Raw genomic sequence first — 14,972 nt, forward strand, 5'->3', positions numbered from 1 at the left:
ACTAAAGGAGTATCAGTTTAAAGACTTCAAGTACCAGGGTGCACTGAGTGAACACGCCCATGGGACAGGACCCCAATAAACATTGCTAAGTATTCACCTGTTACGCTGCCTCTCTTCACAAGCCATCCCTGTGAACAAGGGCGGGATGACGCCCGAAACGCGTAGGGGAAATCGATGGCAAGGAAACTGGCTGTACCTACGGAATTGATTTGCAATTCTGCCAGGCAAAATAAACTACTTGAAACGGAACATAGTTTCGTTTTGCGAGGGTGAAAAACAGCATTGCAGCAATCTCGTGGTGACCCTTCTTCCATGTGGCCACAAAACCCTGGAACGACCGCCCTCTCTGACTCCGAACAATACCAACCCTTCAGGAGTTAAGGTAGAAGCTTAAAACTTGGCTATTCAACCAATAGTCCCTCCGTGCAGCGCCTGGATACCTTCACAGGTGATAAGTAGCACTGTAAAAATCCTCCTTGATTAAGTTGCAATAAAAATATTTATGGCAAAGTTACCCACGCAATGGCAACGGCTTTCAGTGGACGAAAGTACCAAAAATAAAAATCTCACAGCATCTGAAGGAGAATTAAAAAAAAAAGAGATTTATTGGTAATCCCATCACGTTTATCTTTCTCTTGCGAAGCACTAGTATACAAGCCTATATGTGGATCTCTTAAGACTCTCTAACAACATCTGTCTTTACAAAACAGAGATATTTCCTTCTTGGGTTTGAAAAGGTAATTGTGAATAAAAATTGCAAAAAACCCCCAATTCTGCTTAGCCTCTTTTTGGAAACCCCGTAGAGAGAGGAATAAAAAGCTTGTACAAGACAGGAAGCATATTAATGGGATCTTGTTACCGTTACTAAGTCAGACAGGATACTCTGGAGTGCTACAACACAATCCACTTAAAATTTTGTTTTCATTTCCTTTAAGATGTATGTCTGAGAAAGAGCCTAAATCATTCTTTCTATGCCCATTTCTCTGGCTTTAATTGAGAGGCAGGCAGTTTATTTATCATTTTAATGAAGATAATCGTATGTCACGATCTGTGGCCTTGGCTCACCTTTCTGCACTTGGCAGGAGCACAATACTCCAAAACCCATGTACATTAAGTTAATTCAATGGCATGAAAGCCTGGCAGCGCTCCAGAAACGTTGTGCCACTTAGCAAAAGGCTTCACGCCAGAAGGACATACTATGCAACTGTGCCCAAACGCAAACAACATCTTTCCCTAAATTAGCTCAACTCTTGTGTGTTTGTAAATGGTGGCTGCTATTTTGAAAGTTGAGTGTAAATTTCATCATGATTCAGAAAGTCCTTTTGTTTGTCAGAAAGTGTTTTTGAAACTATATAAAACAAATCACTGCTCCACTCCTGCTGTTGGTTACGCAGGGAATGTTGCAGCACGCCCTATGATGAAGCATGCCACTATTAGTGGGTGATGGCACTTTTATCCCATACATGGGTTCCTAGTTTAGGAGGATGTTTGAGGGTTAGTACCTCTTAGCCCTTCTTTTGTGTGTATAGAAGAAAAATTCAAGCCAAGAGGCTAAGGGATGGCAGGCCTTTATATGGGTACTTTTTCTTGTCCTGACAACAAAAGCTGACCTCCTTCCACGTGAAAGCTTTAGAGGAACTGGTAGAACAACACTTAACTTGTTTCAGAATGTTCAAACAGTCCGACGTGACTCTGGTTACTAAGTTGTCAGGTACTTGAGTATAGAATTTGTTCTCCCTCCTGTCAGCATTTTTATCTCTAGGGTTTTCTAAGATGAGATTACTCGGGTACTAAACGAAAATGTGTATTGTATGACATAACCACAGATTCCTTTATAATAAGTGTACCTTTTAGAGATTTATAGGGGAAGATAGATGCTAATGATGTTTGGCTGATATAAAAGAGCCTCTTGGTCTTATCAGAGTACATCTCTTCTGTGGCAATTTTACCCAGCCTCCTGGAGTGGAGCCTTTCAGTAAAACTTGGCCTAGTCTGATCTCCCAACTCATTAGTTGGCAGAATATCTATTCATTTTTATACACTTCATGATGTGTAGGCATACATCATAACTGTTTAGTTTAAGCTAAAGATTTACCCGAGAGGTATAGCAGCTGGAAAAACAGGAACAAGCTCCATTTTGTACTGAAACAGGTCTGGGCCACCGCTAATAATGGGGCCTAATTCTCAAAACTATATGCACTAGATTTCAAGAGTAAATGGCTGAATCTAAAAGGTCATGGTATTCATAAATTATATTTTACATTCGTAAATCTTTTTAAGACATATTACCCACACACTTGCATATAATTCCGCTCAAGTAAATCTCTTATAAGGGGTGTGGAAATCGGTCTTTTGAGACCAGTTACACCTTGGAAGTTTGTGATCTCTCTTTCTCTGTTTCATAGCCAGCTTCTTTGTCTTTTTCAATGTTTGCTTGTTTTTGGTCTAGTCACGCTGTCAGTGATGCGACCTCACAATCTGTGCAAATGCACCTGTTGGCCAAGAGGCGCCTGACGCATGAATTTTTATTTTCCTTCTTCCCTCCCTCTTTTTCATCCCATATAGGTACCTTCTCAGGCTTGGGCAGACCTACTTACTGAGATTACAGACCACTGTAGGGATACTTACCCCATGGTCCACCCCAAGCTACACCTCACACTGATGCGGGTTACCACTCTGGAACCCTTCCCTTCACTGTCGTGCACGTTCACCACTCTTAGCTAGGTCCTGAAGAAACGCTGCTGATCATTCGGACAATTAAAGCGTGAAACATGTTGACCTTGTGTTAAGTTACACTGGCACATTAGGCCTTATTGTAACGCACCAACCTTCGGGTTTTTACCCTACCAGGGGTATCACCCTATTAAAGAGCCCACCAGTGGAAACCCCTAGGTAATTTTATATACTTTTGCACGCACCTCACCATTATTCTCACTGGATCCACCCCACACACCCGCACTCACCTAACGGCTTTTCTCTTAAAAGATCTCTGTCAAAGAGACCCTTTGTGGGCTGGTTTGGCATTGCAGCGCCGGCCCGACGAGGAGCAAAAAGCCAGACGATGAAGCATGACATCCTTTGGGATGTGTGAGGGCAACTAAAAGGCAAGACTTGGCCCTCCCCTTCGGGATTGGATCCTTGATACTGGAGATGAACCTTTGCCTCTCTCTTTTTCACCCTCCCCCTCTAGATCTTTCCTACTCTACACTTTTCCTCTTCTTTCAAACGGGGTGACACTTCGCACCCTCTACATGGAACAGTGTCCCTTATGATTTAGCTATCATTAGTGGAGCACGGACAATGGAACGAAACTAGCTCCCAGTCCCCCCTTCTCTTGTTTTCTGACTCAAAACACCAACCAACCGGAACAAAAGCCAAAAGCCGTTCCCAGAGGAAAATGCCAGTGGTACACTTTACCAGATGTCATGCTGGAAAATGTTGGGACTCCAATTTTTTTTTAAAATCTGCACTCCTGTGTGTGTGTGTGCTTCTAGGGGTACAGACGTGTAATTGTTTGTAAGCTGGATCTATACCGTGGTACTTCGGAGCCCGCACAGTCGGATTTCTTTACATAAGAGCCACTGATGTTGAAGACCACAGAAGATGTCCGAACTATGACAATGTTGCGAACAGGCTACTATGTATTGACTGGGAATAACTGTGAAAATATCACCACTTCTCCAATTAACGTCTGGGCATTCCCTTCCAAACTTAGGGTGAAAAATGCAAAAAGAACAGATGGACGGAATGCTGAATCAATCAAACATTCACCAGCAGTCACAGATCTGGGTTAAATCTATGGTTCTTTTGCTCACCACACCACCTTGGTCAGAACCCAGCCATATGCAAATCAGTATTGGCCCTGTTCCTGCCAAGCCAGGTCCTCCCTGGACAGGAAACAAGCATCCCATGACTCCGTGGGGGACAGGGTCAAGACTGATTTGCAAATGGCTGGGTTTAAAGTGGAATGGCATGGGGAGCAAAAAACTGTGGATTTAGGCCCATATCTATGTACTGGGGTGATTGTTTGACATTGGTCAACATTCTGTCCATCAATTGTTCTTTTTGCATTGGTCACCTAGATTGGGACGGGTATGCCCAGACTAGGGTCCCGTGCTCTCCATGCCACTGGCGTCAAGCTAGCCTGGCTGATGAGGGGTGAAACCCCGAAACGAGTCCCAGGATGCTCGTTACCAGTCCATGTAGGATCTGGCCTGGCAGTTCGGGCTGGGCTGTCCCCATGGGGGGCAGGGTCAAGACAGATTTGCATATGGCTGGAATGGCATGGGGAGGAAAAAACTATGGATTTAGGCCTAGATCTCTGTACTGGTGTAAGTGTTTGACATTGTCCAACATTCTGTCCATCAATTGTTCTTTTTGCCTTGTTATAGGGCACATTAAGTATTGTCTGTTGCACCTCTGTTTAAACCCAGAGATACACAGCCATGCGTGTCTTCTGAGGAGAATACTGGTGTTAACTACTCTGGCTGCAGTATCAGCAGCGTCTAAAGTACATCTGAGAGGAGTTTTCCTTCCTGCACTTATTACTGCCCTTTTTTCATATGGTCCCCTGGGAGAGATTAGAGTAAGTCCTCCATTTCGTCCCAGTGGGCACTGTCATACCTAGCCAAAAGACCTTGTGTATTGGCTATGCGCCCATGATTGGCTAATTGTGTAGCCAATCTTTTACCCGAGGCATCTATTAATTAGGACTCTTTGTCTGGAGGTGGTGTATCACCTGAAGTTTGTAAATTTGCACTTTTACAGGCATTGGAGACAGCCAAAGAAACTAATGGAAGCTGGCCCTAAACAAAAATCGGGTCAGATGGTGGGGTTTATATTTTTTATCAACCCTGGGTGTTATAACATGTGCAAGTATCGGGTCTTTAAAAATGTCTTCCGCATGCCTAATCATACCCTTTAACATAGGAAACAAATGTGTTGTTTATGTGAGGTCCCCAAAGTTTCAAATAAAAAATGTTTGTCTAAAGATTCTTTATGTAAAGTGACTCCATGGTATGCGGATGCCCTGGCAATTAACTATTGATATGAAGTGTTGTAATCAGGAGGGGAAGGTTTTACAGGGTATAGATCTGGATCTGTGTCTGTAGGAGGATCTTCATTATAATCCGCTTATGGCCGGTTGGTGGTTGGCCATAAGTTTCATCACCGGGCTCTGCATCAGGATCTGTAGGAGGAGAGCGCTGTGGTGTAATGACTACAGGGTCTTAAGTTAGTATCAAATGTACTGGTGAAGATGGTGGAGGGGTATAAGGGATGGGGTGAAGAGGGCTAGTAGCCATATTCTTTTTCTTTTTTAGAGGGATTTTATATCCTGTGAGCTAGGAATTTTCCTCTTAGTTGGTATCATTGGTTTTGTTGTAATATGTCCAGTGTCTGGATAAATATACATTTTCTTTTGTTTTGGATCCAGCTTTTCTTGCATGATTTACAGAATTTTTTCCGGAGGCTTCTTATATATTTAGGTTCCAGCACTTTTGATACAGAGCCGGATTTGTTCTTTTTGTCCATTGGAACCGGTGTTTTAGGTGCCGAAGGTCAGATATGTCGATTTGATGTAGATTTGAGCCCAAGCCGGAAGGCTTGACCTGTGCTTACAGTGCCGAACCGGAGGGCTGGGTGTTGGAAGCAGAGTCTTGGTGCCTACCACGGTCGGATGGTAGTGGTGGCCTGGAAGCCTTATGCTTAGTGAAAGTGGGTTGTGTGGCCTTCCGATTTTCGACACGCGAAGGATAGGAAACACACTCGAAACAATAATGACGAAGGTACAGTAGATTGCGCACAGAGGGAATACCGAAGAATGATCTCAAACAGAAGCACCGCAAACCACGTTCGAAACACGATGGCGGAAAGAAAACAATCTAAAGATGGAGTCGATACACATGCGCATTATTACCGAAAGGAGGAGTCACCTTAACTCGTGACTGGAAAAGACTTCTTCAAGGAAAAACAACCTGCACACATCCAGACCTAAGACTAGATGGCAGGAGTGTGCAAAGCATGTGTATACAGCAAACGTGCCTCGAACAGGGTGATATCAGTGGCACCCACAGGGACTACTGAGAGAAGGGGCTCCTATACACTGAGGCTAGAGACCTCAAACCTGGTGCAACCAGGAGGGTGGTAGTGCCTCAGAGTTTTAGATAGTTTCTCCTTACTTTGGCCCATGATACCCCCTTAGCTGGGCACACTGGGCAGGATAAAACTTACAGTAGATTGTTCAATCACTTCTAATGGCCAGGGATGTCACAGAAGGTGAAGTACTTTTGTCAGTCCTCTGTCACCTGCCAAGCCAGTAGCAAGGAATGTGGTCACCGAAAGTCCCCCTTAATCCCACTTCCAGCGGTTGGAGTACCCTTTGAAATGATAGGGGTCGTCATTGTTGGCCCCCTGGACCCTCCATCAGCCTCATGGGCCAAATATATTCTGGCGTTAGTAGATAATGCCAGGTATCCTGAAGCTATTCCCCCTAAGGCCTCAGTGGTGGCAAAAACCATCCTTGATGTATTTACCGGGGTTGGTTTCCCAAAGAAGTTGGCATCAGACAGAGGAACAAACTTAATGTCTGCATACTTAAAACACATGTGGGATTCACCACACCCTATCACCCACAAACCAATGGCCTGGAGGAGAGATTCAACCAGACATTGAATGCATGATTGGTGGGCTCCCTGAAAAACTCAGAAGGAGATGGAATGTCCTACTTCAATGCCTGCTTTTTGCCTACATTGAATTTGCCAAAGAATGGAGAGGGGTTTTCACACTTTGAGCTTCTGTTTGGGCACCCTGTTAGAGATTCCCAGAGTCTGGTAAGAGAATGTTGGGAGAAACCTCTCAAAGAACCAAAACAAGACATAGTGTACAATATTTTTGGCCTTTGTCCCAGGATGGCTGAATACATGGAGAAAGCAAGCCAAAACCTGAAGTCCAGCCAAGAGCTTAAAAAGCATTGGTATGACCAAAAGGCTGCTCTGATAGAATTGAAACCAAGGTAGAAGGTAATGGTATTGCAGACAGTGGCCCATAGGGCCCTCCAAGACAAGTGGAGTGGGCCCTATCCTGTCCGTGATAGAAAAGAGGAGGTCGCCTATCTGGTGGACCATGGCAGTTGCAAACACCCCGAAAGGGTGATACATGTCAATCCCCTGAAGCCCTATTATGACAGAGCTAACATGACCATGCTCATGGTCACAGATGAGGGACAGGAAATTGAGAGTTAACCTCTCCCCGATCTCCCCTCCAGCAATCCCCAAGATGGGTCTGTTGATGGAGAGGTCTTCTCAGATACCCTCACTGATCAACAGAGAGCTGACTGCAGGCTAGTCCTAAGTCAGTATGCTGAGCTGTTCTCTCTGACCCCATGTCAGACTATCTAGTGTACCCATGATGTGGACATTGGTGACAGCCTACCTGTCAAAAACAAAATGCACAGGCAGTCTGATAATGTCAGAGAGAACATCCAAGCTGAAGTCAGCAAGATGCTGGAATTGGGTGTCATTGAACCCGCAGAGATCCCCCGGGCCAGCCTAGCTGTCTTAGTCTCCAAACTTCACTTCAAGGGTGAAAAGAAAGAAATTATGTATTATGTGAACTATAGGGGCTTCAATGCCATGACAAAACTGATGCACACCCAATCCCCAGAGCAGATGAACTAATTGACCGGTTAGGGGCAGCCAAATAGTTCAGTACCTCTTCTGGGTACTGACACCTGGAGCAAAAAGGAATCCGCATTCTCTACCCCAAATGGTGCACTTCCAGTTTACTGTGATGTCCTTTGGACTAAAGAATGCCTCTGCCACCTTCCAACGGTCGGTGAACAAAGTCCTTGCTGGTTTGGAATCCTTTAGTGCAGCTTATCTTGATGATATTGCTGTCTACAGCTCCACCTGGCAGGATCACCTGATCCACCTTGGCAAGGTCCTAGAGGCTTTGAGAGGTACAGGTCTCACTATCAAGGCAAGCAAGTGCCATATAGGGCAGGGAAAGGTTGTGTACTTGGGTCACCTAGTAGGTGAAGGCCAAGTTCAGCCACTCCAACTCAAGATCCAGACAATTCTGGACTGGGTAGCTCCAACAACCCTGACCCAAGTCAGGGCATTTCTTGACTTGACTATGTACTATAGGAGGTTTCTGAAGGACTATGGGTCCATAGTGGCTCCCCTCATAGAAATTACCTCTGAAAGGATACCAAAGAAAGTAAACTGGACAGTGAGCTGTCAAAAGGCTATTGACACGATGAGGGCTGCAATGTGCTCTGCCTCAGTCCTAAAAGCTAAAGACTAGCAAGCAGTTAATTGTGCAGAAAGATGTCTCTGGGCATGGGATAGGCGCAGCTCTAGCCCAAACAAAAGTTGAGGGACACAACCAACCTGTTGCTTTTATAAGCAGAAGACTACTCCCTAGAGAACAGCATTGGGTTGGCATAGAGAGGGAAGCCTTTGCTGTCGTCTGGGCCCTGAAGAAGTTGAGGCCATATCGGTTTGAGACTCACTTTCTAGTTCAGACAGAGAACCTGAGAACCTCTCTGGTGGTTACAGCAGATGAAAGGTGAAAATCCCAAACTGCTAAGGTGGTCCATATCCATACAGGGAATTAACTTAACAGTGGAACACAGACATGGGACCGCACATGCCAATGCAGATGGCCTTTCCAGGTTCTTCCACTTAGAAGATGAAGACTCTACAGGGGAAGGTTAGTTTAATCCTTTTTCGTTTAAGGGGGGTGGAGGGTGTTCATATGAGTGCCTCTATTTTGCATTTTTAGTCCCCACTTTTTGCCTGGTTTTGATGTGGTTTCAATTGCAGTGCAAAGGGTCCTTGCCATCCAGGTCTCCTATGCCAGTCCGTCTTCCCTAAGACAAACCCCCAATTGGTACTTCTACCCCTTCAAGTCCCTAGTAAATGGTATCCCGGGTACCTAGGGCCTCGGGGGCTGAGGAGGGGCCCCCTCGCTGGGACCATGCCACTGCTCTTGCAACTTATATGCCCCTGTGAGGGAGAAAACGACAAAGTCCCCACTCTGTGAACTATTTGCCGTGCAAGAGGTATTCCTTTTACAACCCTGGTTTATACACGGTGGCCAGTGTCCCAAATAGCTAAGTGCTACCTTTTACAACCCCGGTTATTCGCCAGTGGTTAGTGTCTCTAGTACGCAAGTGCTTTGCCAAACCATTTGATCTTTCCTTATAGACTCTTGTTTGAGAATAAAAGTTTTACCTCCTTCGAGCACTGGTTTATTCACCAGTGATCGCTCTTTCATGTAGTTGTGTGATACAGCTGCCCTTTAGTATTATCTTGTCGATCTTGACTTGGTATTGTCATGCCATTAAATTTTGTTTTCTAGTTATTGTTTCAAGGATACATTAATATTTTTGTTTTGGCACACAGTTTCCACAGAGTTTCTAATTTGGCTCTGTGTTTTGGTGCGGAAGATTTCATAAAAAGTCATATAAGTGCCAGAGTGGACTTATATGACTCCACTGATGTCACATTCTGAGTTGATTTCAGCGCGGAGTTGTATGACGCCACCTCCTGGCACGCAGAGGTACTGCAGAAGAAAAGTTTCCGGGTTCAGTCCGGCACCTGGGGAGAATCCAAAGTTAGGGAATCTGCAGCTAGATGTCTCTATCAGATTACTATTTTCAATAAATCCACATTGATGCAAGTGTAGGATTTATTGTACCATGCACCCAGAGGACTACTCTGAGGTGCCCCCTGAAAACCTGTCAACCCTGATGTGGTATCTGACCGGCTGTAGGCAGCCAGCCACCACCAAACATATTTCTGGACCCCTGGGTAGAGAGCCCCTGCTCTCTAGGACCAGTACCAATGCACAACCTGGGCAGAGGTTTCACACTTTCTCCCCCAGGATGGGCCAGTGCTCAAAGAGGAGCGCTTCAAAGGCCTGCTGCCTTTGTAATGCGACCCCCAGCGTCTGCTGCTAGCAGCAGATGGCAGCCCCCCAGTTTACACCCCCACTTTGGGCGGCAAACGTAAGAAGAATAGGTGTGCCCACCTCTGCCAATAACACCCCTAAGGTGAGGGAGGCGAGGTGAAGCACATCTTTCAATCCCAGCCATCTTGAAGATAGGGAGACCCCTCCAATCAGGCCTAGGTCTATGCCCCCCTCCCACAGGACAGTGACATAATGAAGGGTGTAGTCACCCCAAGTAAGGTGCCCATTGGCCCTACCTATTACTCCCCTAAAACACCCCTAAATCGGGTATTTAGGTGGCTCCCCCAAACCTGGAAACTAAATCTGCAACGACTTACGAAGAAAGAAGACCCTGAAGAGAAGACAGTAGACGACAACTGCTATGGCCCCAGCTTTACCGGTAAGTCTCCAGCTTTGACGACCCTGTGAGTTGTCTTGTAGCCAGCGACCTCTGAAACCTATGGGAGGACTGCTGCCTTCAACAAAGACTCCAATCTCCAGTGGACAGCGGACCTGTCCAGAAGAAAATAACAGCAAAGACTATGGGTCCAGGTGGATCAGCAAATTGTGCCCACTTTGTACCAGACGCCCACGGCCCAAATCGGAGTGGTCCAACTGCCCGGTGAAGTCTCCTGGACTGTGAATCCAGGGTTGGCTGACCTCTCATGACCCCCGCGACGGCACATGCAGAGAGAATCTGAAGGCCTCCCCCAAGCAATAAGATTTCCGATGTCTAAATGCACCCCTGCAACTACAGCCCCTAATCTTTGGTGAGTCTGACCAGCGGTGCTCTTGTGACCCCCCAAACACCTCAACTTACGTGTGCTATCGCTGGTGTTCTGCCTGGACGGTCCAGTTACGCGCCTGCAGCCTGTTTCCAAAAAGAAGAAACTCCACAGGTCTGCATTAGACGCCCAACGCTGTATTTGCACTCCGCACCCGGCCACCCCTGTGCCGCTGGCGGTGTATGTTTGGTGCTACTTTTGTGCCTCTATGCTGGTCCTAACACCCAAAGCTTAGCCCTTGCAACCGTTCCACTTACCTACAAGCAGCGTGGCTCCAAGGAAGCCAGTCTCGATTGAAACGCATTAGGCTGAACGCAAGAGTTTGACCGCTGTACCTGTCCGCCCCTGTGCTGCTGGTATGCAGTGTTGGTACTTACCTACTTCCTTGCCCACTGCTGACTTTTGGTCCCGAACACAGAACTGTAAGTTGTGTACTTACCTGGTTAACCGCAAAACTGTTTTCCCCATAGGAAACTCTGCTGATAACATTTTAATATTTTAAGTGTTTTTATAAAGTGCAAAGTATTTTTACGAAGATCTTGGTCTTAAAATAAAGTACAAACTTTAATTTTCTAAAATTGGTTGTGGATCTCCTTCTTGAGTCGTGTGTCCATTATTGTCATCGATCACTGTGGTGCAAAAAATGTCTTCCACTCCTCTGTGTTAGGCCTAAGGCTGTCGTCCATACTAACACGAATAGAGCACTGTGGGTTTTACATTGAGCCCTGGACTCTGTGCATGGTATTACCACATAGTGGAAATATCATATACAGAGCCAGCTTCCTACAGTCACTGTGCAATACTATTCACTATAAGTAAGTTGATATGCTAGGTCACTTCCCTAATGAGCGTTATACTTTGTTATACCAAGCTGTTGGTCTCCTGGAAAATGAAAGGTGCCAGCTGTCTGGTCTAGTTGAAGACTCCTCTCCAACTCAATTTTAACAAACAGAAATAATTTTATATTTATAGCAGAAACTCACCAAAGTAGCGATCTGCTGCTAAATGAAAGAGTAAGAAATGTCCTAAAAGCTGGCCACTCACCTTCTTTGCAAGGACTCCACACAAAACAATCAACTCTGAAATATGTGTTTTGGAGCAGCTAAGTGAGGCTATACTTTGTGTCTCTGTCGCTTAGATTGAGTCTTTAACCAAATAAATAGCGATCACGTTGCTATGATGCTTTTGCTATACATGTGCTTCAATGCATAGTCCTTGGTTCTATTTAGTTTCTTATAAGCAAATAAACACAAGTGCAAGAAACCATTACAATACCAAGGATGTCAATCAGTAGGCAAACTGTGAGACTGGTGTAAAACCCCAAAGCACCTGGGTAGTTTCAAGAGCACGAGGGGTGATAATGTATCTGGGGATTTATTCCTGCTTACTTGTCAGATATAACATCTTCAAATTGAGCAGATTTTTACATTTAAGCAATAAAAAAATTAACAACATGCCAGTATAATTGTTTTAGGATAATGTTCTGTAAACAAGAGAATATTAGTTCCTTTTAACCTTCCAATGTTCAAGGCACCATGCAGCTTGAAATTAATGTACCTGACAGCAGACATCTTCCAGAGAATCAAACTTTGAATTATGGAGAAAAGAGAAGGGCCTATTAATCCCTTTAGTGCTGCCGTTGGACGTTGCTAGCACTACCTCCTTAGTGCTGCGCACGTCCAACGGCCGACGCGGCCCCACCCGTTTCTTAGAACATTCAGCACTGGCGCTGAACGTTCGACGCAAGAAACGGGTTAATAAAAAGTGTGACTATTTTCCTGTGGTATACAATTTACAAGAGCTTGAGTAGATCTAGGGGAGCACTAAAACATAAGTCCTATTGCAACAACTTGGGGGGGGGTCTATGAGTGTCCATTGCCATAACTTCACTCTCCCTATACCACTTCTGTACCTATTCAGGGCTACCAGATTGGAAGAGGGGCAGTAAACAAAGGCTCTGAGAGCACATCCAAATGTCTTACCTGAAGCATTGTAGGCAGCGCTGAGCCCAAGGCGGTTGTCGATGTCCAGGTTTGTCATGGTGCTAGTGAGGTTGGAAGTGCTGCTCCCCCCGCTGAGACTAGAAAAGGCAGACTCATCGGGGTCTAGCGGGGTAGGCAGTGGTGAAGGGAAGTGCAAATTGGTCAAGTCTGGAAGTGAGCCACCAGTGTTCAGAAGCGAGGGCATCACAGACATGCTGGAAGGCTGGTCCATGGACGGATAAATACTGTGGGGGGTAGAATATTAGTTTAATACTGCAGTCTCACATCTCTTCTCTAAGTCTAATGCCTTTATCTCTTTTAGCAACGAAAGACACACACAAACACTCAGTGAGGCAGACTCTTTATGTCTTTGTCCCCTTATTAATGTGCTGGACAGACAAACAAATACACATCTAACCTCAAAGATAAAGAAGAAATTCTATACAAATTAGACATTTATTCAAGGACGGGTTACAACAGGGACCTAAATTAGATTTGTAGGAGAGGAGGTTTGTTGCTATTTCAAGAAGAGCAATCACTACCTACATTAGCCAACTGCACACTGGGACATAAAGAGAAGGAATGCAGCCTGTAAGCGACCTTAAGTGGAACTCCGCAAATGCACCAAACCAGGAGTGAGCTGTTAAACATATCTTGGGTTTTTAGTCAACATGAATTTGCTTTCTAGCACTTAAAGAACTGCATTTACAATTAAAGTAAAACATAGCTGAATGAAAGTCATGCAAGTTAAAACCTAGGGCTAAAAGAACACTGCCTGCCATAATAAGGACAGTCTCTGACTTCTACCTTCTTCCTTAGGAAAGAACAAACTGTAAGAAAGCAGAAGTACATAATTTTCATGCCTGTAGCGTGCCATGGATGCAAGTGCGATAAGGGATGGGGCTGTAATGGATTATTGTAGCAAGAGATAATAATTGACAAGGGAAATTAAATGAATGTCCGGAGAAGGAGGAGAGCATTTTTGGCAGAAAAGTTCTGTTATAGACTTACATGTACTAAAACAATATGAAGCTTTTTACAGACAAGTTGTCTCAATTCGTAGAGCACAACGTTTTATGGATACAGATATCTTACAAGAGGCAGGTTAAGTATGCCCTGGTTATCAATCTAGAATGGGTACCAAGCGCTGGAAAGAGTGTTCCAGATGAGAAATGGCCTTTGCATGATCTGTGGTGATTCAAGTAAGAAATGGATGGGGGAGGGGGAGAGTGCATCAGCAGGGTTATCAGATAAAAACATAGCAGGGATGATCGAAGGAATATGCATGAGAACTTATACAAGTTTGCAAACAGAGAGCCACTATTCACATGCACCAATGGGCCTCCACGATTGGCACCTTTGTCTCAAAACACTTACTTGATGCCAGGAACTTCACAGGACCTGGGCCTTGCTGACCCTGCCGGCAACTAAAAAACAAAAGAATAAGTGTGTTATAAATTTATCATTCTGTGCCTAGCAAATAACTAAAAGGATGTCAACTTCCTGAAATCAAACTGCAAAATAATGTCTTGCTGACGTAGCTGCAGGATATTTTGAGACTCAGTGGCAATTGCTGATGTAAACACTAGAGATCGAAGACAGTGGAAGTAGTGGAGTATGTAAAAAGTGGTAGTCCTACCACATCTTTCGACGCACATCAATACGCTCTATATCATCCATAACTACTCTCTTGTAAATCTTCCTGTATGGCACAACTGTTTATGTCAGTAATAATAATCCTTTTGTCACATGGCTCTGTAGGCGCTTCTTTGCACATAAGAAATGATTAACTCTGGCAGAACCCTACAGTAGCAATACTTTTTATCAGCAACTACTACCCTCCATCACAGATTTCGGAGAGAATAATTTCTCATTAGCAATCGCCACACTATCTGACTGACTCTTGGCACTAGTGCTCGAAACAGAAATGATATTCGCTAATATGATCCATTTCAGTCACTACTGTCAAATGAGTAATCACAATCTACTTTAACGACTTTCTGTAGTGTATATCAGAAACCACCATAATGTCACTATTGCTTGGAGATGCTGCTATTTATTTTAAAGGGATGTAGTAAGCTTGTGTAGCTTTATAAGTGTCAACCTGGAGCACCAATGTCTGTTCCTAGTTAGTTTTTTCCACGCCCAAGACATGAAGATGTGGTTAACAATATTACAAATCCATGAAGACCTAACGTTAGAGTCCTCCTTAATGGAACTAAACCATTTCTTAGATGGAGAGGTAGATGGG

General features: G+C 44.7%; 1 protein-coding gene across 3 annotated transcripts in view; it reads right to left on the minus strand.

Annotated features, from left to right (window-relative positions):
- Positions 1-14,972, minus strand: part of CRTC2 (CREB regulated transcription coactivator 2) — a 195,622-nt gene that overhangs the window by 79,203 nt on the left and 101,447 nt on the right. For all 3 annotated transcript variants that reach the window (XM_078668462.1, XM_078668460.1, XM_078668461.1), the window contains 2 exons: positions 14,099-14,148; positions 12,722-12,966 (listed from right to left, as the gene is read on the minus strand). In XM_078668462.1, the coding sequence (XP_078524588.1) occupies positions 12,722-12,966; positions 14,099-14,148 (295 nt within the window). The remainder of the gene's footprint in view (positions 1-12,721; positions 12,967-14,098; positions 14,149-14,972) is intronic.

Source organism: Lissotriton helveticus, chromosome 12, assembly GCF_964261635.1.
Source record: "Lissotriton helveticus chromosome 12, aLisHel1.1, whole genome shotgun sequence".
NCBI lineage: Eukaryota > Metazoa > Chordata > Amphibia > Caudata > Salamandridae > Lissotriton > Lissotriton helveticus.